Source organism: Hyperolius riggenbachi, chromosome 6 (assembly GCF_040937935.1).
Source record: "Hyperolius riggenbachi isolate aHypRig1 chromosome 6, aHypRig1.pri, whole genome shotgun sequence".
NCBI lineage: Eukaryota > Metazoa > Chordata > Amphibia > Anura > Hyperoliidae > Hyperolius > Hyperolius riggenbachi.
The window spans coordinates 82943167-82970129 of record NC_090651.1 but is presented as its reverse complement, the minus strand read 5'-3'; the positions used below and the strand labels follow the sequence as shown (position 1 = coordinate 82970129).

The following is a 26963-nucleotide window of genomic DNA, read 5'->3' as shown; positions in this document are numbered from 1 at the left end:
AGTTTCACTTAAAACATATTAAAGTAAAGTTGTAACACGCATACACTATGGTTGGAGCAGAAACTTAAACCACTTAGTATTTTCCTTTTAAGTAACAAATACAATGAGCTGTGGGTAATTTCCAGTCCCAACACAAACAGGATGTGTCATTCTTTCAGCGCCTGGTCTGAACAGAGTTCAAATTAAAACAGGAAGTGTGTTGCTAATTAGAAAGTAGCTTGGTTATTTTCTGCAGTTCATAGATGGAGACAAGCTATCTAGTGCAGGGGTGCAAAGCTGAGTATTTTACATGATTTCTATTAAAGAAGTGTAATTACAGAAAGCTTTAAAAGTCAAATCAGTTAATTTGGGAGCACAACCCGTAAATTACACTAGGGCACTGCCATAATCCGCAATGTGATTTAAAGCATCCAATGAGTAAATTGGGTGCCGTGGTGCAGCTACTATATAGGCGAACTCCAGCTACGCATGCAGCAGGCGGCTGGGCAGCATAATCGGCGCCAAGGCTCGGCTATTACCGTATATAGCTGAAATCCAGATATTTCCCATCATAAACCACATTGGCTTTGGCACAGGTATAGCTGACCTTTTTTCGGCTACAACAGAATATTAGGCGTAGATAGTGGGACTCATGTTAGATATAGGTAAGGTTGTTTAAAGTGGAATATAACCCAGTATTTCTTCTTTGCTCTAAAAGATTATTTACAGTATATAATATACTAACTTTTTTTAGTAAAACAGCATTTAAAGGGTTACATCACAGGACTGACTTTTTCTTCTGCAGGGGCAGCGCATCCGAACTGGTGATAAGCTTATCTTCTGTATACATTCTTTACTTGATACAATAAAGTAAACATTCTCTGGCTGTGCAGAAACTTATGCTAATGAGTCCTGGAGTGAAACACAGGTCAGAAATCACTGATGGCTGCATTTAAAACAGAATTACAACAGTTATGAATAAAATGCACCAGCAGTTTTCAAAGTAAATAAACTGAACTTTGGGAAGTTATAATTTATAAATGAATAATAATACTTGTGCACAAAAGCAATATGATAATTGTATGGGTTATAAAAAGTAGGAAAACACATTTTTGTTGAATATTTTGTCAGAGTTTTAAACCGCTTTAATGATATAGGGGAGGTTAGTGTAAGGTGTAGGTTAGGGGTTAATGCTAGGTCAGGGGGATAGTGTTAGGAGTGTACACAGCAGTTTTATCGGTTCTTGCAGCAGTGATGTAGTGCACATTGAGCAATTAGTTCAACCTGCGTTACAAAGGTAATATGCCTGCTGCTATTGCAATGTAACTGTAGCAAGATACTTGTTGCCAAAGTAATGAGGGTTGCGCTAATTGCATAATGTGCGCTATGTAACTTGCATAAGTACCAATAAGGCAGCGCGAAGCCAATTTTACCACAATTAAGTGAACATGCCCCAAGAGTTCTAATGAAATCTTATGGCGCAGAGCGGTAGACCAGGTGACTGATTGATATCAGGAAACCGTGTGTGTACCTAGATTGTTGAAATTATTTTTATAGATCTCTCGTTTACATTTAGTAAAAAATTATATATCTTTAACCACACAGGGTGAAGTCAGCCTTCCTGCACAGCAGGTGGACCGTCCTTTAGAATTTGAGGCACGTACCTGACCTCGTTGCCATGAGTTTCCACAACATCAGCTTATAAATCATAGAGTCACACGACCACCAAGGAGCTACAAGGCCCATCATGGAACAAATAACTGCTTTCTTCCAAAGCATCTCTGACAAGTTACAAAATAAACATGAACAGGGACTCTACAACAGCATCTGCCTGGGAGTACTGCTCGCGCTGCCACTGCTTGTCCTGATCATTTCCAGCATCATTTGCTGTCATTTCTGCTGTTGTCGGACCAGAAAAAGCAATACGCTTAAACCCCCACCGGGCAAGAAGAAAAAGAAAAAGAATGATGAGGAGGACTTCTGGATTCCATCCCCTCAAGCCAAACCTATCATGTTGGTGGAGAAGAGCCCATCTTTTTCTGTATAGTTTTGAGCCTGTGAACGTTAATGGATTGGACAAGAGTCTGCTCATCGTTTGTGGATGAGCACAAGACAGCTGTTTTAGCTTCGCAATAACATATCAATAAGTGTTATGACATATGCAATACATGTGCGTAGCCTCGCCATCCATCAATAGGTCAAGCAGTGGATACTGGCACTTGTGGCATTCCACATATATTTATGCAAACTTTTCTGAATGTAATAATCAGATAAGAGCTTTGTATGAAAGAGGTCATTTTTGGAAAGAAGCACATATATGACAGCATAAAAGTGCCCACTAGCGATGCAATTTTAGTGAACAATCGCATTTTGATTAGATTGTTCAGGTCGTATCGTATAAAAACAGAAAAGCACAATCAGTCTTGAATCGTTCCTTTAAAGAGAACCCGAGGTGGGGTTCTTCCATCGCAATCCATATACAGAGGCTGGATCTGTCTATAGAGCCCAGCCTCTGTTGCTAGCTAGTTTCTTTCAAAGCCCCCCCTGCGCGCTGTCAGACCCCATAAAACACAGCCGCGCTGGCGACACGCAGCGTGTCGCAGCCGGCTGTGTTTAGCTCACTACTGTCAGTCTCGCCGCTCTCCCGCCTCCTGAATTGCTCCGGTCCCCACCTACGTCCCTTCCCTCACCGCTGATTGGAGGGAAGGGACACAGGCGGGGACCGGAGCGATTCAGCAGGCGGGGGAGCAGCCGAGACTGACAGTAGTGAGGTAAACAGCCGCGTAGCGCGGCTGTGTTTTATGGGGTCTGACAGCGCGCAGGGGGGGGGGCTTTGGAGGGAACTAACTAGCAACAGAGACTGGGCTCTATAGACAGACCCAGCCTCTGTATATGGATTGCGATGGAAGAACCCCACCTCGGGTTCTCTTTAACCCTTTAGCAGCCAAGGCTTGCAAGTGCTCCTGGCCAATTTATTTTAGCACATTTTTTTATGTCTTATTTGTTACATTTCCCTGCTTCTAATTAGTACTGCTGTAATGTGTATTTATGGGCATTTGTCACTAGGAGGCAGTGTGAGACAATTTCAGTTTCTGTATTTTCTGCTCAGTAGAGAAGGATCAAAGCATTTCAAGAATTTACAGTACAATGAGTTGTTCAAAACAGAAGTCAAAAGCAGTGCACTTTTCTCAAACGAGATAACTCTATTGAAGTTGCTAATGGATTAAAGGTATGGTCAATTGGTGTAATATTTTTTTTCATACAAATGATCGCAACTGGTTTCAATGGGCCATACTATATAAATAGCATTATAATTGTCATGTGCAGGTATGGCCGTGCAGAGGGTCCTTAAAGGACATCCAAGGTGAAAATAAACTGATGAGGGAAACAATTGTATCTATCCTCAGTCTCCTAAAAATGACTTTTTAAAGATATCCCATAGTTTTATTTTATATTTAAATCAAGTTTTTAAGTTTTTACTGTTTCTTTGTCTCTGCTCAAAGACACCTTCACTGAAGTATGCTAAAGCTCAAATCTATGAACTATTTTATTTTTATCTCTTTCCTGCTCTCAGAAGTCATTTACTGACAGGAAAGTATTTTATGGCTGTAATTACTTATCAGTGAGGTTTATTCTATATTCTGACCCAGTCCGACTCAGTCCCGACCCAGACAGAAACTGTCACTTGCATACCTGACGTTTGACTTCTTCAGGCAGAGAATGAAAAAAAGGAACATGGCCTAGTTATTTGTGTGCTTGGCACTGTACATACACATGTCTATCTCATCATGTGACATGCCACCTTAGTTGTCCTTTAAGGGGGGATGCTCAGATTTAAAAAAAGGGGCCGCACCCCCCCCCCCCCACACACACACACACACACACACACAGTAGTACCTACAAGTGGTGAAGGACCGTCCCCCAGCCCCATTGCTTCCCCCCCACCCGGCTCTCAAACTGTCCTAAACCATACCCCTGAGCCCCTCCGCTTGACACATACTTTCAGTCACAGAAGAGCTGGCTGCATTTAATGGTGTGGAGTCAGTCGGACCTGTCACTGGAGGCCGCACATTCCCCCCTCCCCCTCATTTCTGGCTAGGGGGTAATTTTTGTCATGTGGGTTCTGAATGCAGATGCTGGTTGCCATGTGGGTTCTGTGTGTGGGTACAGGGTGTCATGTGGGTTCTGGCTGTAAGTGTCATGTGGGTGTTGATTGCAAGTATTTAGTGCGATGTGAGATCTGGTTGTGTTTACTGGATGTCATGTGGTTGCTAGGTACAGGTACTGGGTGGGACATGGGTGCGAATACTTGGTGCCATGCCTGTACTAGGTGCTGGCTATGGGAGGGCATTGGGTGTCATGTGGGTTTTAAATTCAGGTACTTTGGGTGTGGGTGCTGATTAAGTGGGTGCTTGGTGCAGATATTGGGAGCCATGTGGAGGCTGTATGCAGGTGTGAGCACTGGCTGCAATGTTAGGCCTGTGTGCAGGTACTTGGTGTCATGTGAGTACTGGGTGCCAACTATGAGGGAAAGGGGTAAGGGTGGATGTTGGGAGAAGTAGAGGTTAGTAGATGTCAGTGTGGGTGCTGCAGGAAGGGAAAGTAATTGGGGGTGCTGGGGGAGGGAGAGGTCACTGTGGAAGGCAGTATCACTGCAGTGCTAATGCTGGGGAGGAAGAGGTCAATATGGGTCCTAGGTGGAGGGAGAGGTCCCTGTTGGTGCAAGGTTAAGGGAGAGGTCACTGTGAATGCTGGGGGAAGGGAGAGGTCACTTTAAGGCCGAACTGCAGGGCCACACAACTCAGCACACACGTTATTCCCCACCCCTTTTCTCCCCACCAACAGAATTACCCCAGTGTTTATTTTTATTTTTTTTTTATAAATATTTATGTTCTTTTTTTAAAAAAAAAATCAATTTTTTTTCCTCAAATCCCTCCCTTCCCCCAGCCAGCCAATCACAGCGATCGTCTGTCAAAGGCTTTAGCCTATGAGAGCTGATTGCTCTCCTGTGTCCCTGTGGGAACAGCCGTGTCACACATGCCTTAGATCACAGCGCTGTACTATTTTAATAGACTAACATTCTCCTAGTGGCGATCGCCACTGGGAGACTGAAGGCGGAGGCCTTCCAAGAGGAGATGCGCAAAAATCAACACGCGATCTCCTGCTAGCCCCATTGAAAGCCGTTCACGCCAATTGCCGTGGAGTGGTTCTGGGGCTGCCGCTGCGTTCACGCCACTCGGCATGGAGCGGTCGGGCAAGTAGTTAAAAGGGAGTGTGCTTGGGCACCCAGAGCCTTACCTCTGCACGTGCCTGTAGTCCAGGGTAGTTTAATTGTCCCGCTATTTACGTAATGCGGGATAGACACTTAGCACAACCCGCATTACCTAGAAGATTTGGATGTTGCTAGGGTAACGGGCTACAGAAGTAGTGTGCACCGCACGTTCGGTAACTAGCATAAGAAACTGTAAAATTGCTGTGTGCTCCCTTTGCATGGCAATTTTAATACTATTTACTGAATAGGCTCCGATATCGAGAATAGTTTGGATCCTTCAAATCTGTAGATTGATTAAATACAATATTTTCTGGTTGACCTGATAAAAACTATGATCGTCCATTGAAAATTCCACCATTAATAGGTACCTTTGAAGAGGGCTACTCCTACTTGACTACCTTCTACCTGACTACCCAAAGAGATGACAACTATATACAACTTTCTATATGATCCCAACCATTGTTACTTTTATTAATGTGTGTTAGACTCTTGAAGGGAGAGGACTATGGAGGTAGCTGTTGTGATTTCCTTTAATAAATGCTATTTGGTTAGTTGTTCTGATCTTCTGTCTGTCTTACCTCTTGAAACACTGACTCAGAATGAGCATTCACATCTGGTGTATTAACTTCCTCTGACTCAGCTGCTAGTCTGCTGAAGGAGTGTGTCTTACAAAATATTGCATCCCAAAGATCACCACATCATCCAGGAGTGTGTTTACTTTGTGGTGCAGTCTTGGTTTTGTTTTTGACATACTTCAGCTTAGTCCATTTCAGTCATTTTTGGCTGTTAACTCTAACCCTCCTTATTGTGGCCTAACCTTAACCCTTATTACATAACTCACATAAAGTTAAATTAAAGCAAACCTAAAGTGAAATAAAGTTCAACATTAGATGAACTATGTGACAACTCAAACTCTGCTAAAGTCATGGCATCCTGGAAGATATCGAGGTTACTTGAAGTGGGCTTGGGTGAGTTCCTGAACTGTATATACTCAATAAAAATAAGCACTTGTGCAGATCTTCTTTCCTCAGTGCACAAGTGCTTCCTTTTATTAGTCATGCTCAATTTGTAAACTCATGCATTTGTTGTCAAAACATGCTCATTCACATTTACGGGGAATGCATTGTTCGAAACTCGCATACGCCTATTGGGTATGCTCTCGTGCATGGCCGCAGGTATTTCCAGCCGTGAGGATTTTAGTTGCCAGGCAGTTGAATATTGAAATGTAGTGTAATGGGGAACGGGAGAGACCCCAGAGGCAACTAGCAGTGGTAAGAACTTTGGTAAAGGCCTCGTGGTTTGCTTAGATTTTAACCTTCACTTCACTTGAGGCGCCTTTTAACCTTTCCTTTGTCTCTTCTGTAACCCTCTTTATTTTTATCATCATTATCTGTGTGACTGTGAGTATTCATATCACCTCAAATTCAATTTAAATGGTACCTGAAGAAAGCTACTGCATTTAATGGTTGTGCCAGAAAACCCAATTTACCTGGAAGTGATGCAGCATATTTGTTGATGCAGGTCTAAGAAACCTTGAAAGTTGCTGTAGTCCTGGAAACCTCATATAATAGGTGAATGGTCAAGCTGGAGCAGTTTTGGATATGAAGCAGAGTCCAATTTTGAAAGTGAATGGTAATGATGTTGTTCAGCTTCGGCAATGCGTGGTTCGGAAGGCAGCTGAACACATGCTTTCAGCATGGAACAGTAGGATGGGTGCGTTTCATTTAACTCTGATACTTCGTCCTTCGAGCTTGGAAGTAGGGAGTATGAAAAGACCCCGTCCTGCTGTACAGTGCTGAAATTGTGCTGAATGTCTGTTGGATTCCAAACCATGCATTGCTGAATTCCAACAACAGCACTAGTGAAAGGCATGCACATGTTTATAAAGATAGTCAAGAGCCATACTATAACAGCATGTCTGTCCTACAGTATTGCACACAATCTCTGCTCTTTGCACTGTTGTAAAATGAATCTGTCTAGACACGTTACCTTACTATTAAACTTTTATGAAGTACCTAGGAGTTGCTGTATGTACTTTCAGTTTGGTCAAGAGTTGTCATATCAAAATAGTAGCTTTCTTGAAAAACTGTATGCGAGATCCCCAGGCTGCCCCCCCACCCCCATACTCACACATGTACACTATTGGTGCTTGAGGGTGTCCGTTACAATGATGGAGTATTATAAAGTTTGGGAGGGGCAAAGCACAATTCCCAGAAAATACTGCACACTATTTTCACATTATAACTCCCCAAGACCTTAGAGTAGTTCACCATTAGTTTATGTGGGCAGCACGGTGGCATAGAGGTTAGTTGTCAGGTGATAGCATGCAGCAAGTTTTTTATCACCTGGGCGGCACGGTGGTGTAGTGGCTTTCACCTTGCAGCACTGAGTCCCCGTTTGAATCCCAGTCAGGGCACTAGCAGCACAGAGTTTGTATGTTCTACCCATGTCTGCATGGGTTTCCTCCGGGCACCCCGGTTTCCTCACACATCCCAAATACATACAGATAAGTAAATTGCCCCCACCCCCCCTAAATTGGCCCTAGACTACTAAATATATGCTTCACAGTACATACCTAGACATATGACTATGGTAGGGATTAGATTGCGAGACCCTCTGAGGGACAGTGACGTGACTAGACATTAGACTCTGTACAGCGCTGCAGAAGATGTTGGCACTATATAAATACTAAATAATAATACCATAACGGCTTATGTTTGTGTTAAAGGACATATGAGGTGTGTGGATTAAAAGTATCTTTACTTACCTGTTGCTTTCTCCAGCCCCTACAAGTCAGTCACGGTTTCCCTCGCCGCAGCTCTGGTCTTCTCCCATCTCCCACTGCCGCCTCTGAAGATCGCACACCCCTGGATGGGTCGGTGTCTTCTGCGTGGGCGTGTGCAAGTGCAGTATCCTCCTGGTGATGTGGGCACATAGGGCAGGCACACGTCTACCATACACAGAAGATGCCAACCCATCTGGGGGTTGGCGATCTTCAGAGGCTTGCAGTGGGACAGCGGGGAGCACCACAGATGGAAGAAGATGGAAGAAGCCCCAGATAAGAAGATATACTTTTAATCAACTCACCTCGTATGTCCTTTAATTAAGTAAACGCATTAGCCAGTAGAATGGTACTGGCTCAGAATAGGCCTAAAAGGCAGCAAATCTATCGGTGAAGGAATTTAATTATCCCCATCGTGTTCATGAATAAGGAAAAGTCTGGACTGTGTGTTACACAATCAGTCAGTGTTCTGCCGCAATGTCCTGTGGTCCTTCCTAAAACCCAAATCCCTCTGGCCTTTTTCTCCCCTCAGCTCCACAGCCCCTTAGGTCTTTTAGATCTAAATAAATGTAACTGTCAGAATTGTATATAATGGTCTGAAAGGACAGCTGTACTTTTTGTAGACAACTATGTTGACGATATAAAGCACATTACAAAACAGTAGTAGTGGGGAAGTGTGTTGAGTCTGCAAATGCATTGTGGGATTTGTAGTTCCTTAGCAGCTGGAGGGCCAAGTTTGCCCATGCCTGTGTTACGTACACCTGGCCGGCCAGAGAACTTTCTCTTCTTTATGTGCTCAGCAATTACTTAAAGCGGTATAAAACCCTGACATAATATTCAATAAAAACATTTTTTCCTACTTTTTATATGCCATACAGTTAGCATATTTGCTTTTGTGCATAAGTATTATTATTCATTTAGAAATTATACATTCTTAAAGTACACTTATTTTACTCTGAGAGCTGACGTTGCATTTTATTTATAACTGCTTTATTCATCCTCTAACTTAATCAGAAAGCATCAGAAAGCATTTATGCTTGTCTGACTTTGTTCAGGGGACCCTGCAGTGTGAGAGAAGGCTTTGTTTACATTTCTCACTTCATACAATTAAGCACAAGATAACATTATGTAAAGTTCGGAAGCGGCCAGCTCTGCTGGAAAGGAAGCTTCTAAAGCCTGTGTTAACCCTTTGAACGCAGTTCCAGTAAAAAAAAAAATGCTGGTTGTATAAAATATGCTGTAAATAATCTATTAGAGCAAAGTAGAAATGCTGGGTTTCGTTCCGCTTTAACTACAAGTCAATCTGATAATTTGTCCTGCAGCCCTCATTCTTCAGTGAAGCATTCAAATGACATCAGACCAGTCTCTTAGTCTTTCATGTTTGTTTTTTTACTGTGTTTTAAAAGCAAACATTATATTTAGAGTTTTATCCCACTTTAAGCAGATCTTCACCAATATGTCAGCTGTACCTCGGACTGCATATATGTGACTTGGTTGTAGTTGCTGTAACAAACTGGCGCCTGTCCTTACATCATGACTTTATGAAAGATGCATACCTTTGCAAAGACAGCAAAGACAGAGGGTAAAGTATCTTCTACTGTTAATTGTATTTACTTTCGTCCTGCTGATTGCGTAATAAGTGCTGTATGTTGACAGCAGTAACAAAGAGAAACCCTAACTACATCCAGATATAGATTTGTTATGTAATACACACTTTGTATCCGGAGTAAGTAGATGTTTGAGTTAATGGGATGTGTGTAATAAGAGTCCTTGTTAAATCCTTGCTTATTGTTACAGAACAACTTGTATATTATTAATAGTGATGTAGCATATGTTTACAGCGCACTCCAACACCTCCAAAATGACATACAAGCTATATCTGAGCAACGCCTCAGCCGGTTCATTTACATTCATGAGGCTTCCGCAAGTCGCGAAATACATATTATGGATGCACGTTGTCAAGGCACACGTTGCCGATCTGCATCACTAATTCATTGGTTAAAGCACAACTATACCCTATCTTGAATAGCTCAAATTGTAACAGCAATCAGAATAAGTGACTATAAGCAGTGTATGTAAACAAAATGCTGAACAGAATCATTTTCTTTACAGACCTAAGGTGCTTGGAACTGTAACTTGTGCCCTCTCCTCTTTAGATTCAACTAAGGAGTGGTTACCATACCATATTTTCCTGAATACAGTAGAAATCGTGTGTACTTGAAGAGGTGGGACTTTGTGGTTCATAGGAAGTAGGTAGTGACCAATTGTAAGCCCTTTAGACTCCTTTCTCACTGCCAGTAAAAACGTTCCAATTATCAGAAGTGAACGGAATGGATCCTTTGCAAAGCAATAGGATCTGGTCACATTAGTCTGTTCATAACTCATTTGCTCCTTCTGTTTCAAGATTTTGGGAATAAACGTTTGGATCCTGAACAATTCTTCTGACTCAGCCGGATGAAGTGGGAGGCGACGGAGGCCGATGCAATCGATGCTAGCCAATGAGAACGTGCGATCCTCATTCTCACTAGGCTGCTCGCCACATACGTTTAGCAAAATACTAAACTGCTGACATCCATTTACCTCCGTCCACATGTAAGAAACCCCAGTATACAGCTCCAAGAGCCCCAGCAGAAGCATCAGGTTCCTATTGGTTTGAAATAGGATTAAGAAACAAGACATTTATAAATTGGCCTCTTGCCCTAAGTATAAATGTAGTCAACCTTTAATGATAAAAGCTCAAGTGTGGAAAAACATCTCCATCAAGGGCATTACTAATAAAACCATTAAAAATGATGCTAGGAATTACAGAGTTCACCATGCGGATCTCCTTTTATTCTACGAATATGTATTCATTGATCATATTGGTCGTACTCAGTAATCCTTGGAATTATTGATACTGATTGGGTTACCTCCTTAGTGATGATAAGCATGATGGCTAATACTGATTTTTGAGGTTAATGACATTTGTGCTTTTTTAGAATTGGTACCGTGGCGCCCCAATTAACTGAGAATACGTTGCTGCTGTGCTGGGATGAATCCTCACATCCAAAAGTAGATATAAAAGTATAGTTTCATAGCGCAGATGTACTCTTCTGTGTATGATGTTTCTCCACTCCACCACCTGTATGCACTCAAGGTGCAAACAAATGAACAGGGATGTTTTTAGCGGATAATATCAATTCCTTTATTTTCTGGATAGGTTTATCCCCTGAAGACGGCGAACGCCGAAACTAGTCGGGACAAGAGCGGGCAGCACGGAGGCAGGGTCGAGTGGTGAGGTCCTAGTACCACGTACAGTGGGAAGCGTTAGAAGCAGAAGAGGGTCCTAAGCGGATTAGGACCCTCTTGAAGTAAGTGCCCACCCTGTATACTCTGTACTGCTTTTATCCAGAAAATAAAGGAATTGATATTATCCACTAAAAACATCCCTGTTCATTTGTTTGCACCTTGAGTGCATACAGGTGGTGGAGTGGAGAAACATCATACACAGAAGAGCACATCTGCGCTGTGAAACTATACTTCTATTTGTGCTTTTTTGATTCGATGTTTAATATTCATAGTGAGATACTAAACCCATTTCTTGCATTGTAATGTGCAGTATTCTGCTGACAACCATTATAAATGCATACTTATCAGTCCACAACTGAAACTATTTTTGAAATAATATTGGTGTTGGTATTGTGAATTGTTCAATAAATCTGTGCAGTTTTTGAAGAGCATATACTGGTTTGTCCTCCTTTTCTCTTTTTTGCATATGTAGATTACCAGTGCTGTGCCTGCACTATACCCACCTCTTTGATTTAAAATGATATATTTATGTATTAACTATTACTGGCTAAAAACAAACACAAACGTTAGATACTTACCTAAGAACATGCTTCCCATGTCCTCCTCGACACCTCTGTTCTTGCTTTCTTATAAGCTCTATTCAACTAACTTTCTTTGTAGCCCCTCTCTCTAAAACGGTTCCTTGGTGATTGGGCTTGCTGTTATCCATCCAAAGTCAACCTAAAATTCAAATTGCAACCATTGATCCTAATTATATCCACAAAGATATAAAGTTCAACACTAGAGCCTGCCCAGAGAACGAAGATGTTAATGTACCTGTGCCCAACGCTGCCCTTTCACCTAGGGCCGGTCCTACGGGGGCCAAGGTCCTCACATGTTTTGGACACAACTCAGATTAATTGATGGGTCTGAATCAGGAAAGGTGTGGTCCACCAGGTGGAACACATTCCTCTCTTTCTCAGTCCATCCTAAACACTGGCATGGATCTGGCCCTGGAGGCCCGGAGTTTGACACATGTGACCTAGGGGTAATGGGCACCATCGTATACAAATATGTCATTAGAAGGAAGGAACTCAAGAAGCCTCAAGAGGAACCAATTATGGTGATAATGGATCACATAGAGTTCTATAAAATAATTGCCCACAGCTGCAATGTTTTTCTTGTGGGGGATACTTAAATAAAGGGCCTCCCCATTGAGGGCTGCCAACATTCAATTTAGGGTGCAAAAAAGGTGCATTGTGTTGCATGTATATGATGCCAGGTCCTCCACATGCGGCTGCAGATGCTTTTCAAAGTATATGCTGACCTTCTTAGGTCAATTTTGATTAAATTATGTTTTTAATGTGTATGTAGGGCTTAATTGCTAATAAAGTTTATATACTTTTTATATATATATTGTTTGAATATTTATTACTGAGGTATACATGTGCACCCAAGAGTCTGCTCTTTCTTCATCATTTTAAATAAAACAGAAAAATGCTACTGTAAGTTTATTTTTTTTTTAAATCGCAATGTTGGTGCCTGCATGAGATTGCTATCACACGAGTGACTGTTTAGTATTCTTTCAGGAACAAGGGCAACAATTCACTAAGATCATGCTGGTGATAATAAGGCAAGTGAATACTTATCACCACACATTGATCAGTATTTTAAGTGTAATGCTGGGAATACACGGTTCGTTTTAAGGCTCGGTTCACATTTGTTTAAAAAACATACCCGTGGCTCTGTTTTGGGGCCCGGACCAAAATCGGAGCCACGGATAAAAATGTTGAAAATAGGGGCAGTCTTCACACACTTCAAAAACAGATCCATGGGCGATCCGGGGTATCCGGCTTAAAAAACTGAATGGAGGGTCCGGATTTGCAGGTTTTTCACGGACCCCGGATATACGCAGAGGTAGTGAAACCCACTAGGGGAGGAGCCGCTATGCCGGAGGGGGTAGCAGGCAGGAAGGGAGGCAGCAGGCACAGCAGCAGGGAGGGGGGCCGGACCCCCCCCTTCTCTCACCTGGGTACCCCCTTCCCCGCTCCCCCTTCAGCTAGTTTCTTTTAAAATAAATTTAATAGTGAGCGGGGAACTTACTTGCTTACGTTCCACTGCTGGCTGCGTCACTCCCTGCAATGCCGCCCAATGAAGTACAAAGGAGTGATGATCGCTGCTAAATAGTTTTTAACAGAAACTAGCTGGAGGGGGAGCAGGGAAGGAGGGTCCCGGGTGAGGGGGGGTGTCTGATCCCCCTCCCCGCAGCTGTTCCCGCTGCCCCCCTTCCTGCCTGCTACCCCCTCCAGCATAGTGGCCCCCTCCCCACCCACAGGCAGGGCTGGATCCGGACTGCAAACGTATGCTGCAACTTGGCTGCATTGTGAAAAACGGATCCGTTTGCGTTCTGGGTTTTCAAACTTACATTGAAAGTACTTACACTGGTGCTTACAATGAAAGTATGCTTCACTGCAACTGTAAATGTGCACATTGTCTGATAGGCATACAGCATACTGTGCGTTATCCTGATGGAACCCACCTCACTGCTGATGGGTCAACGTGAATGTGCAATAGAAATACAATGGCATCGCGTAGCACTGCAATCATATTGTCCATTGTAATGGAACACAACAGGCACAGTGTGAAAGGAGCCTTAAAGAGGAACTGCTGTGAAAATAACATAATGAATATAATTACTTTGTTTTGTTTTTTACAATACAGTATAATCTTGTTATAGTAAACTCTGATATAGTAAACATTTGGGTTTAGTGAACTACATGTCCAGGTCCCGACCATAAATATATGCAGGGCCAGCGCTATCATAGAGGCAAAGGGAGCAATCGCCCCAGGGCCCCTGAGCTTGTCGGGGCCCCCAAGGTGTATCCCCCATCTTAACTGTTGCTACCCAGGGACCTCTGCAGAGTCTTTGGCAGCATAGCGTTTCATCTGTGCTGGCTGGAATGTGACACACTGCACTGCCTAAGAATCTACAGGGGCCCCGGGGAGCACAGTTAAGTTGGGAGGTGATTGAGAAGAAGGGTCAGCAGCCGGCTCACGGGCCCAGGAGGAAATTTTGGCTGCAACTTAATGTTGCTTTTTGGTCGGCGGTGTCTGTTGGGGGTTCCCAGGCTAATTTTGCCCTGGGGCCCCATTGTTACTAGAACTGGCCCTGAGTATATGGGAGTAATACCTAGTACAGTAAACTCTGATATAATAGAATTTCTGTTATAGTAACATGTCTTTTGGCCCCTTCGGCATTGTGTATCTGGCTATAGTGGAAAGAGGGCAGGCACATGCGTCATATGTCAGTCAGAGACCCACAAGCGAGTCAGTGGGGGAGCTGGTAGCAAATTGTAGCCTGCTTGCTATCTGCACACTACTCTGGGCCTGCGTGGATTACCTCCAAAGCACCAGCTGGTGAGACCTATGCTTCCTGTGTAAGCTTCTGCCTGATTACTGAGGGAATTGCCTGTCATCTGTAACTTGCTTGTGCATGGCTGCAATGCTGCAGTATCATCCAGCCTGCACTGCAATGAGGACAGAGGACCACACTATAAGTGCTGTACTTGCATTAACTGGTGATATATATGCTTCCTGTGTATGCTTTTGTGTGACTATTGCACATCAGACAAAATTTGGTTGAAATGAACGTAGGTCAAGGAATGATCAGGGAATGTTGACAATCACAAATGGCCAACCTGTATACACACATGAACGATCAAAGAAAAAATGAGTTAAGAAAGAATGCAGAAGTGAAGTCAGCGGTGCAATTAAGTGAAATGACCGATATCTGCACAAACATGTGCGACAACGAAAGATCGATGATTACAGCGACAAATTAAATAGAAAAGTGAAAGTAGCATATTACTTGTGCGGGAATATGTGGGAAGTGATGAATCTAAACGAACAGTAGAAAAGCTAAATACGCGCCTGTGCTTTCACCTCTTTAGAACAACGCAGGCGCGGCTTTCGCGCGTGCACTGTACAGAAAATAATCACGGTGTGTCGGTTAATTATCTGTACATGTTTTCTACTGCAAACGTTGGTCGAAAAAATCCAACAGGTCCGATCATGGCCAACTCCTGATATCCGTCGCTAGCCGCCATCGTTGACTGTCGGTCGTTCAACACTGGCACTCAAAAATTGGTTGAAACCTTGTTGATTGGACGTTTTAACAGCATTGTGGCCGATTTTTACACCCATCCTAATTGATGCAATGAGCACCATTGCTTCATACACCATTTCTGATTTTTGTCTGGCTTTGATAGGCTTTTCTGCGCCATAGTTTCCTGCTCAAGTACTGAATTCTGATTGGCCACATGGTTTGCCATGCTTCATTGCTGCCTGCACCTGTTCTCATGTAGGGTAACTTGCTAGGGGTTACTAACTACTCCTCTATTTATAGACACATCATTTCAGCAGTGTACAACGGATATATTTAAATGAGTTCAGCAGTAAATCCATACAAAGTACTTTATGTTCAAAGCTAATAATTCATTTCTGCAAATCGGTGTTTCTCCATGTCCGCAGGGATGCCAGCTATGCATGTGCTATTAATATTCTCCAGCAATACAGGTGACTCAATCAAGCCTTCTCCATACAGGATCTCCGGGAAGGTATTGCTATACCCCAAGGAGTCATTTGAGAAGTCACACTTATGCCAGCATGGCTTTGTTTAATTGCTTTTATTTTGTAAACAGGCAGTGTTGTTGCACTGAATTTTACACTAATTAAAAAGCCAAGTGTTTTTATTTTCTTTTAAAGGTGTGAACACAGGCTCTTTTATTGTCACTTGTCAGGTCTCAATCCTATGGGCACTACTGCAGAAAATAAGTGCTGTACACACACGTTTCTCAGCATACTGTTGTCATAGGAAGGGGAGGAGGAACAATGCTGTAGTGCATGATGGAGAAGCTTCTGGTGGGGCAAGGTGGGGAACAATGCGCCCTCAATAGTGCCCTTCATTATAGTAGGCCCAGTTACAGTTCCCTCAATCACAATGTCCCCTTTATAGTGCCCTTTGTTATAATTCCTTTAATTGTAGTTCCCTCAGTTAAAGTACACTTCATTACAAGGGCATAAATAGAGGGGAGCAGCCCTTGCGATCGCTGGGGGGCCCAGAGCTGTGGGGGGCCTTAGCTACTAACGTTATCTTTCTCTGATACAGGAGACTACTTCAGATCAGGTGTTTTGCAGCTACACTTGTTATGGGTGTGAAGATGATCATGATGGCCACACCTGTTTGATGACTCGTGTGAGATGGGCCCCCAGGCTGGGAGGGTCACCAAGTGGAGGCAAGGGAAGGGGTGTGAAAATTGGAAGGCCCTGTCAAAGTTTTGCTAGGGGGGCCCCCATGAATTAAATTTATGCCAATGCTCCATTATATTGTTACCCACAGTGCTCCCTCTTTTGCTCCACTCTCAGTGCCCCTGTTAGTGTTTCCATAATTATTGTTCCTTTTTTACTTCTCTCATATAATAACCCGCAGTCTCCCTCAGTCTCCCTATTCCAGATCACAGTCCCGTTCCCACGGTCAACCTTCTTAGTCAAACTAACCTGATGCACAACAATCACTTGACCAACAGTGAGTGTGACTTAGAAGATTACGGCACTGTAAATGGCTGGGAAAGAACTGTTATTGGCAGTGTAGATAAGTGAATATTATCCAGCACGCTTCTTCACATGCGTGACTCTGCACTGGGGAAGGCAACTGCGGCATTCTATTATTCTATAATACTATTTTGCTTAGGCATCCACTTTAAAACACAGATTAGGTGTGGGGATCGACAGGTGTAATAGATGTCTGTGTGCCCATCAGAATCTTCACACCCATAACAAAAACACCTGAACTGGAGTATCAGAGAAAAGTAAGGTTAGTAGTTGGAGCTCTCCAACACATTCTGGCCGCCCTGCAGTTGCAAATGCTGCTCCCCCTACTTACGCCCCTGGTTAGGCACTAGGAGGGTGTTAGGCAATAGGTTGAGAGAGGTAGTGTTAGGCACTAGGAGGGGAGGGTTTATGTGAGAGAGGGTGCCAGGTATGTGCATAGTAAAATATTGGTAATTTAAATGACCAATATTTTTAATAGTGGCACCACCCGGTGCCCAACGCACATATTCGTTGAAAAAGTCTTATAGTATACATAAAAAAACCTGAGGTGACGTAAAAGGAAGACACTATACATACCTGGGGCTCCCTCTAGCCCCCTCCAGGCTGATCAGTCCCTCTTTGTCCTGCGCCGCATGGATCCTACACAATTTCCCCCGGAAAGTCCTCTGGTCTGGGGTGTACTGCACATGTGTGCTCCCATTGCGCTCCTGTAGCCAGGAGCATTGTGCACCTGTGCAGTAGTACTGAGCAGGTGCAGTACTCTCCCGGCTGCTGAAGCGCAACGGCACATGTGGCTCGCCTGCGCCTGCACCGACTAGCCCCAACTTCAGGATTTTCTGGGGCAAATTCCGGAGGATCCAGGTGGTGCAGGAGGACGGCGATGGGCCACACAGCCAGGAGGGGGCTGGAGGAAGCCCCAGGTATGTATAGTGTCTTCCTTTCACGCCATCTCAGATACCACTGAAATGTAGATGAGTGCCATACATACATTAGGCAATGCTATGTGTTATTGTAATTGATCTTTATCTATATTCCCTGCATAACTTGCTGCTGTAACATCATCTCAGGCTTTCAGTAGATGGCATGATGAAGGAGAAGGCTGAGAGCAGGGTTAAATGATAAACATATCCTCATCTATAACCTCTCCTATTAGCAGCTGTGACAGTGTAATGTTCTATACACTGGAGACAGAGTGGGACAAATGTTCAGGTAACTCTCAGAAACCAGGAGAAGCTCCCCAGCGTACTTCAGGAGACAAGACAGAAACGCCAATAATTACGGCATCAGAAAAGAGAAGCATATTCCATGGTGAGGGAGCTGCAATACTGGCTACAAATAACCTATCGTACAAGCTGAGAATGGGCACAATAAGGCTGTATTCACAGTCACACATTGTGGTGCATTGTGTCAGACAATATAACCACATGGTCCAGTGAGAATGAGCTCTGCTCCACCTTTATCCAGTGCCGTTTTTAGGCATAAACAAACGAGGCAGATGCTTTGGGTGACAGCTGCAGAAAGGGGCACCACAGAGCTATTCTTACCACACTGTGCTTCATGGAATTCTTATATATACTACTGTTGGTTCCATTCATCCACAAGGATGATATGGACATTAATGATTAGCAAAACAATTTACTCTTGAATAGCACAGTAATGAATGGTAGGTGCTATCAATGTGCTAATTACCGTATTTTTTTTAACTATAATTCACACTTTTTCTCCCTGAAAAGCAGTGGAGTAACAATAGGGGCTGCAGCCCCTACATCTACGGAGTGGCTATCCCAGGGCCGTTTTGGGGGGCAGGAGGGGTCGCAGCATGAGGGGAGAGCGTGGTCACCTACATCAGTGGGGAGGGGGGCCACTTCCCCCTCCCTCACCTCAGGCTATCCCCTCAGCGCCCCCCCTCAAGCATTAATAGGTGGCATCAGCGGCAGGCAGGAACACAGACATACCTCTATGCATTCCACCTCCGGAGGTTCTGCTCCCTAATCTTCTGATGCTACATCCTGTTTATCAGGAAGTAGCATGTGGCACTTAGAGATTGGAACTCTGCGGTGGAATACAAAGGTATGCTTGTGTTCCTGCCCGCCACTGCTGCCACCTATTAATGCTGGAGGGGGAGCACTGAGGGGAGAGCCCGAGGTGAGGTGGGTGGGGGTTGTGGCTCCCCACCCCGCCGATGTAGATGGCCACGCTCTCCCTTCATGCTGCGAGTCGCGACCCTGCCTGCCCCCCAAAACCAACCTAAGGCAGGCCCCGGGAGGCCCATCCAAATTTTTGAAGGGGGGCCCATGATTTCTAATTATGCACCTGAAAAGTGGGGTTCGGGCGCTTGGCCCCAACACCCTTCTTCTCTCCTGGAAAGAAAACCACCAAGCTTTTTATTGCTCCACTGCAGTAAATAGCTTGGTGCGTTTTCTCCGAGGAGAGAGGGGAGGCGGGGCCCAGCAGCGGAAGTGTAATGATGCGGGGTCTTAGGGGCGGCTTCGTGGGACAAGATTCTGGAGGTAAATATAACTTTTCATTACAGCAGCACTGATGGATTTTTAGTTTTGCATGGAGGTCCTCTTTAACAATGTATCTCTCACCTGACCCAAGGGTGCCCGCGGCAATCAGCTGCTTCTCCTCTCACTCCTCCCCCTAGTGCCGGCATTTCCTGGTCAAGTCATTACACATGCGACCAGCTCTGGGGGGGGGGGGGGGCGAATGAGAGGAGAAGCAGCCCATTATTTTTTTCTTTTTCAATCATTGTAGTGGGTGCAGGCAGTGAGAGTGGAGAGGCAAATATGAGCGCAGCATCACTCAGCTGAGAATGTGCACCTTCTTCTTAATTTGTGACATTAAGAAATTAAAGCGTGAAACAGTAATTATCAAGCTGCTTGTCAATCTTGTGAAGCCGTGACAGATATGGAGATGACTGTGGTCACATGGTGTGATCTGCTTTGCTCTGAAACTTCCTGCATTCTGCAGCTGTAAAATGCACTTACAGTATGTGTAACTGATGTTACATTTTATTTCATTAAACCACAAGGGCCGGCGCTATCGTATGGGCAAGGTGGGCAATTGCTCCATGGCCCAAGAGTCTGTTAGGGCACCGTGTCTCCCATCACCCCTCTCAATATGGCTTGCAGCCTCCTGCTGCCCAGGTATGAAAGTATGTGGCGGGGTAAGGCAGCAGGAGGGGAACATACATTACCTTCTTTTGTGCTTGGTCCTGGCTGCTTGTCATCCAGCATGATGCTGGGACCCGTTGCCATGGCTCCCCAGAGGTCTGCAGTGGTCTCCCCCGTAATGCAGGAATGTCACATCACGTTAGTAGCGTACCTGCCTACGAGGAAGGAAGAGGCGCCATGCTGCCACCGGGGTGGAGAAGTGGAGGAAGAGTCCTGTCTGGGAACGCACACACTGCAGAGGGAACCAGCATCCCCTGAGTAAGTGATGCTGCATCCTTTTCACTGTGCACACTCCGCAATGTTAGAGTGAGCCCGAGGTGAGAGTGATATAGAGGCTGCCATATGAATTTCCTTTTAAACAATACCAGTTGCCTGGCAGCCCTGCTGATCTATTTGGCTGCAGTAGTGTCTGAATTAAACCAAAAACAAGCATGCAGCCAAATTTGTCAGTTCTGACAATATTGTCAGAAACATCTGATCTGCTGCATGCATGTTCAAGGTCTATGGCTAAAAGTATAAGAGGCAGATGATCAGCAGGACAGCCAGGCAACTGGTATTCAGTGGTCTAGCTAAGGAGCTGTGGGCCCCGATGCGAGTTTTACAATGGGGCCCCCCAAGCACTCTATACATAACAATTGATACGGCGCAGCAAAACCTTTCAATGGCAACTACAGTGTCTGAGGTGCAAGAAGGGGATGGGGAACAGTTTGTTAATGATTACCACTATTCAAAGTATCTATAGAAGTGATTATTATGAGTACAGGAGGACCAATAGAGAGCTAATATTGTAGTTAAGGGAGGGCCCTTCGGGGCCCCTCTGGCCCAAGGGCCCCGATGCGGTCGCAACCTCTGCAACCCCTATTGCTACGCCCCTGCTGGTATTGCTTAAAAGGACATAAATATGGCAGCCTCCATAAGGCCCGGTTTACACTTGCGTTTTTTTCCGGACCGGATCCGGAACGTATACTGTACAAATGGAACAGACGAGATTGGATCCAATGATAACCTATGGGTCCGTACACATCCGTTTGTCCCACCGGATCCATTTCCTTCCGGATTTTACGTTCCAGCGGCCGGTCCGGAAAAATGCTGCAGACCCTATTTTTCCTGAACGTTGTGCCCTGCGGAACTGATCCGGAAGGTTTTGCAGCTCAATAGGAATAAATGGAAAATGGAAGTTGACAACACACTGCCTATAAAAACGGACCTTTCTAGCCCTCTTCCTGTATGCTTTCTATGGTACAGCGGCCATCTTTGTTTGATGACACATTTGCCCAGCAGGGTTTGACTGGGATTCCTCCCAGTTCGTGCTCGATTATTTGGAGAAGATGGCAGTGATCAGACCATACAGCATAGAGGACCTGATGGTCCAAGTGCAGGCTCAACCTGCCCTATGGGATAAGGGGCACCCAGACCACAGTAACCTCCGGAAGTGCAGGAAGTTGTGGGAGCAAATTGCCAAAATCTATGTGGAGGGATTCGATGAACTGAATCGGAAGCGCAAAACTGCACAACAATTGATTTGGGGGGCTTGTGGTGTTGCATCTGTTTTGTTGTTTGGGGGGGGGGTTTCATATTGAATATGTAGCACGCAGGCCTTGCCCACCCACGTGTGTCTGGGCTGCAGGCCTATAGGCCTGCGACAGCCTGCGGCCCAGACACGCACGCTCTGTGTGTACCCGTGTCCCACCCACGTACAGTGCCACCTGCATACCTCCCAACTTTTTGAGATAGGAAAGAGGGACACTTAAGTCACGCCTCTGTCACACCCCTAACCACGCCCTTAGCACACCCCTAGTCGCACATACCATAAAGATTTCAAAAGTTATAATTTAAACCACACTGGTCTTTTCTATTCTGGTTCATTATCCTTCATGGTAACATGCAGAAATAAGAAATGTATCAATTTAATGGATGGGTATAAAGTTTAGAGTTAATTAAACACATTTTTCAGTAGAAAAAGACATATATTTACACAAATCTGTACGAGTCCTGAAAGAGCAACAAATGAGGAGGAAAAAAAGGATGGGGCTCCCAAAGAGGGACTGTCCCTCCAAAAGAGACAGTTGGGAGCTATGCATATTATAACTGCTAAAAATAAACGTTGTGATAATGGATGCTGCTAGTTAGTGCTTCTCCCCAGTGAGGAATTGTAATAATACAGAAAACAGGAAGTGGAATGGAAAGGAATTAGAAGATGCAAATCATGCAATTGTGATATTCTGACTATTACTGTCTTATTTACAGTCACTGGTGATCATGAAAGTGTGACCCTCCCCTTCCTCCCATGTATGCTACTGAGGGGAAAGGGAATACTAGTAATAAATAATAATAACACTGGTTACAGAAAAGACAGCTAAGTTCTCTCTCTCTATCTGTGTCTGCAGCAGCACAGGAGGAAAGAGTTACATTCCCAGGTCTGTCACCATCTGCCCCAGTCACACTCACAGCCTCTGCAGTACAGGACAGGCTGCAGTGATCTGTGTGACTGAGACCAGTGTTATCTCCTCTGTCTACCATAAAACTTCAGTGCAGGGAGTCACGCTGATTTATGTTCCCAGATGCAGTCTGATGCTTGTTAGTGTTGTCCGGATCATGAACGATTCGGATCTTTGATCCGAATCTATTTTATGAGTCGATCATCCGAATCATCAAAATGAGTGATTCGGATCGCAAAAGGGGCGGGGCCAGGAGCGACACGCCCCCTCTCAGCGGGCAGCGAGGTCCTGGAAGCAGAGCTGAGATGGATCGCTCTGTTGGATGGGAGGCAGCCTTGCAGGGAGACAGGTAGATGAGAGAGAGGGGACATGGGTGCCACTGCCAGATATGTGTAGAGCACACATACTGGCTATAACGTGCTGCCCATTATAGGCTGGCTGTTCCGTAGTGCTGCACACTGAACACATGGGAAGCTTTTGGCTCAGCATAGCTCAGTAACTTTGCAGACAGTGTGCTTGAAAGGCAATATAATCCTCCTGCACTCGGCACTAAACAGCTGCACTTATCTTCTGGGAATGCTTTCTTTCACTGTGCGACCTTTTCTTTCAAAGTGTACAGATGAACATATAGGTGAAATATATGTAAAGCATATGACTTCAGCATGTGGGTATTACGTGCAAACATTTCTGCTCTCTGCTCGTCCCTCCTCCCATCTCTGTCCACTCCCTGCCCTCTGTCCATCTTCTCCCCTTCTCTGTGTGTCCACTCCCTCCCCTTCTCCTGTCCACAGACCTGTCCTGCTGTTCATTTCACCCCCGAATGCTTCCGGTAGTAAAATGATCCGAGATTCGGATCAAAGATCCGGATCTCTTCAATGATCCGATTCGAATCATCCGGATCATTGAAAAGATCCGAACTTCCCATCTCTAATGCTTGTCCTCCGTGCCTGAACGAGCTTGTGGGGGCGGGGCGGGCAGGGCTGCCTCTGTGTTTCTATTGGCTGGAGGGAGGAGAAAGCTCTTAACAGCTACACACAGAGGGGAGGGAAGGAGGAGAGGTCTGGGATCTCTGTGTATGTCACGCAGGACAAAAGCTGCTTGTATTTGCACAATTAGACAGACCCCTGTCTTAAAAAGACAGGCATAGTAGACACCTGGTATGTGGCCCTATCTGGAAGGATGGTAAAAAACGGGACTTGTTAATGAGTGGGCGGGACCCGGGACAAAGGGGCGTGAACCGGGTAAGTCCCGCCCAAATCGGGACTGTTGGACAGTATGCACCTGTGTCCCACCCACGTGTGTCTGTGCCGCAAGCGCAAGGCCTCTAGGCCTGCGGCCCAGACACGCACGCTCTGTGTACCCCTGTCCCACCCACCCACGTTCAGTGCCACCTATGTCCCACCCACGTGTGTCTGTGCTACCTGAGTCCCACCCATGTGTGTGTAGGCCGCAGGCCCAAGGCCTACAGGCCTGCGTTCCAGACACGCATGCTATGTTCACATACAACCGACAGGATGTCCATTCAAAATGTAGAACCAATAATTTATTAAAAACCAATAGAAACATATTAAAAATACAAAAAAAAAACAACATAACAGGTCAACTAAACAAATGTATATGAACAAAATAAAAAGGTTTTATTGTTGTCCAGCAGAGGACATGAAATAGTCTGCCAATTTGTCCCTGTTTCAGAGGCAGACTATTCTGGGGCTTGTAGCAAACCTCCGCATCGGCTGAAGTGGAAGTACATTTGGAGGTTCAGGAACGTCCACTTCCTCCTGGCGCACAAAATTGTGGATAATGCATGCTGCCTTGACAACGTGGACAGCGTTGTCCGGTTTCAGCAGCAAAGGTGTGTGGACCATCCTCCATTTTGACGCCAGGATTCCAAATGTACACTCCACCATTGGCCGAGCACGGCTGAGCCGAGCATTGAAACGGGTCTGCTTCTTACTGAGGCCCCTGTCCGGATATGGCCGCATTACGTGGGTAGACAAGGCAAAAGCCTCGTCTCCCACAAACACAAAGGGGTAAACGGGTGTCCTCGTCCCAGGCCACGGTTTGTCATGGGGTAGCTGTAGTTGGTCTTGCTCCAGCCGCTAGTACAGGGTCGTATGCTGGAAAATGTCGGAGTCATTGGCACTCCAGTATGACCCCACATTCATGTAAACAAACTTGTAGTCCGCATCTGCCACAGCCATTAGCACAATGCTAAAATACTTTTTTATAATTGAAGTAATGGCTGCCACTCCTCAATGGTTTCTGAATCCTAATGTGCTTTCCATCGATCACGCCAACACAATTAGGAAACTTGCACTGGGTCAAGAATAGGCATACTTAGAAGCCAGGAAACTATCCTAACTAGGCAGCTGCAGGACGGGGACAGAAGTCATTTGATGGAGGGTTATTGTGCCCATATCGAGTCACTACAAAAAGAGCTAGAGATTGTACACGCGCACTACCAGGGTGAATTGAAACTGTTGCATGAACAATATCGAGCACAGTTTGACCAACTGCAAATGCAACACCACCAACAAGTTTCACAGTTGCAGCAGCAGATGCAAAATCAAAGTGCTGACCTTATGCGACACCAATCGCATCCAGCCTACCATACCCACTGGCCATCAAATCTCACATGGACCCACAATTTCATACCCAACAGCCCATGTACAGAGCACCTCCACCTGTCACCTGGCAATCAAATTCGCAAAGCTACCAAAGTTATAGAGGGAGTGCTTTTGAGGAAGAAAGGTACTTAGGAACAAGTTCAAGCACTTCCATGGTTAGTACCCTTGACACTCCTGACCTCGCAAGTTCATCAAACCTTTTCCATGGAACTGGTGTAGAACCCAAATTGTAAAGGAAGTTGTTAGTCTTGGCCTCCCCTTGGACATGGCCTTCAGAAGCTGTGACGCAGGAAACACATGACATGGCTTGGCCACCGGTACCTTGGCCTTGTCATGTCATGTTGACTTTCCTTTGGCCCAGGTTTAGAAGACCATGTCCAAGGGGCTCTGTACCTACTTTGTACAATTTATCCAGGAACTAGTGTCCCTTCTTTGCACTAGTTGGGCTCTGTGGCCCATTGTACTCGCACCCGGGGACAATTGTGTCCATTTGTTGTACCATTTATCTACAATTTGTTACATTTTGTTTGATCTCTTCCATGTTGGAAGAATCTTGTTTACTTCCATGTTGGAAGTGTTGGAATTTATGTTTTGTAAAAAAAAAAATGTTTTTACTAACCTCAGAGTAATCAATAGTTGTTATTGTGGTGTGACAGCTCTCTGCATCCTGGTATCCTTCTTCCTGAGGTCATCCTTCACCATGTCCAGGAGGGTATCAAACCTATGACAGGAGATGGAAAGGAAGAATAGAGTTTGCTGTGGGACAAGGTGTTGTGGGGAGGGTGGGGTGTTTAGCTATGTATAAAGGGGTATGGGTTTTGTGGGTGTGTGAAGTTTAGGTATGGATAAAGGCAGGGCCGCGCCTGGGCGGGGGGCCGCGGGTGCATTGCACCCAGGCGCCTCGCTCTGACAGGCGCCGGAGCCCGGCGAGTCCAGCCGAAGGAAGGACGGGCAGGCGGGCAGGCAGAAGAAGTCCTACCATCCGATCTCCCCACTCCCCAGCAACACACACTGTGCGCCTGACGTCACAGGTAGACGTCGGCGCAGCCGAGCAGCCCAACCAGGAAACGGGCAGCCGGGAGGAGGAGCCGATGATGACACGCAGCCACACAGAATGTGTGAGACTGCTGCGGCTGCCCGCCCGACCCGACCGAACCGGTGGACACAGAGACTGTCAGAAGAGGCAGCGCTGAGCGCTGCCAGGCCAGCAGACAGCACAGTGAGTGCCCGCAGCCCGCTCCTCCTAGTGCCGCCCACCCGCCGCAGTGGTCACACAGCTAGAGGAGAAGGAGGACAGACAGGCTGGCTGACTGAGCCAGGCAGGCCCAGCAGTGTGTGAGTGCCGGATCCTCCCTCCTCCACCCAGACCCAGATTCGAGATTCAGGTGAGTGAATTGCTGTGCTGCCTGCCAGCCTGAGCCTGCCAAAAGATTGCATTTGTGGTGAAAATCTGCTGCCAATGAGATAGCATTTGTGGAGAAATCGAATGCTGCAATAAGATTGCATTTGTGGGCAAATCTGCTGCCATTAAGATTGCATTTGTGGGTAAATCTGCTGCCAATTCGCATTGCATTTGTGGATAAATCTGCTGCCAATAAGTTTGCATTTGTGGGGAAATTGACTTCGGCGAATAAGATTGCATTTGTGGAGAAATCTGCTGCCAATAAGATTGCATTTGTGGAGAAATCGACTTCTGCGAATAAGATTGCATTTGTGGGGAAATCTGCTGCCATTAAGATTGCATTTGTGGGGAAATCTGCTGCCAATTCTCTTTGCATTTGTGGATAAATCTGCTGCCAAGTGCCAATAAGA

General features: G+C 45.3%; 1 protein-coding gene across 2 annotated transcripts in view; it reads left to right on the top strand.

Moving 5' to 3' along the window:
• KIAA0040 (KIAA0040 ortholog) overlaps positions 1–2450 on the top strand; it is a 58657-nt gene extending 56207 nt beyond the window's left edge. For both annotated transcript variants that reach the window (XM_068242544.1, XM_068242545.1), the window contains one exon: positions 1585–2450. In XM_068242544.1, coding sequence (XP_068098645.1) covers positions 1727–2026 — 300 coding nt within the window. In that variant the 5' untranslated portion in view covers positions 1585–1726 and the 3' untranslated portion in view covers positions 2027–2450. The remainder of the gene's footprint in view (positions 1–1584) is intronic.
• The last annotated feature ends 24513 nt before the right edge of the window (positions 2451–26963 follow it).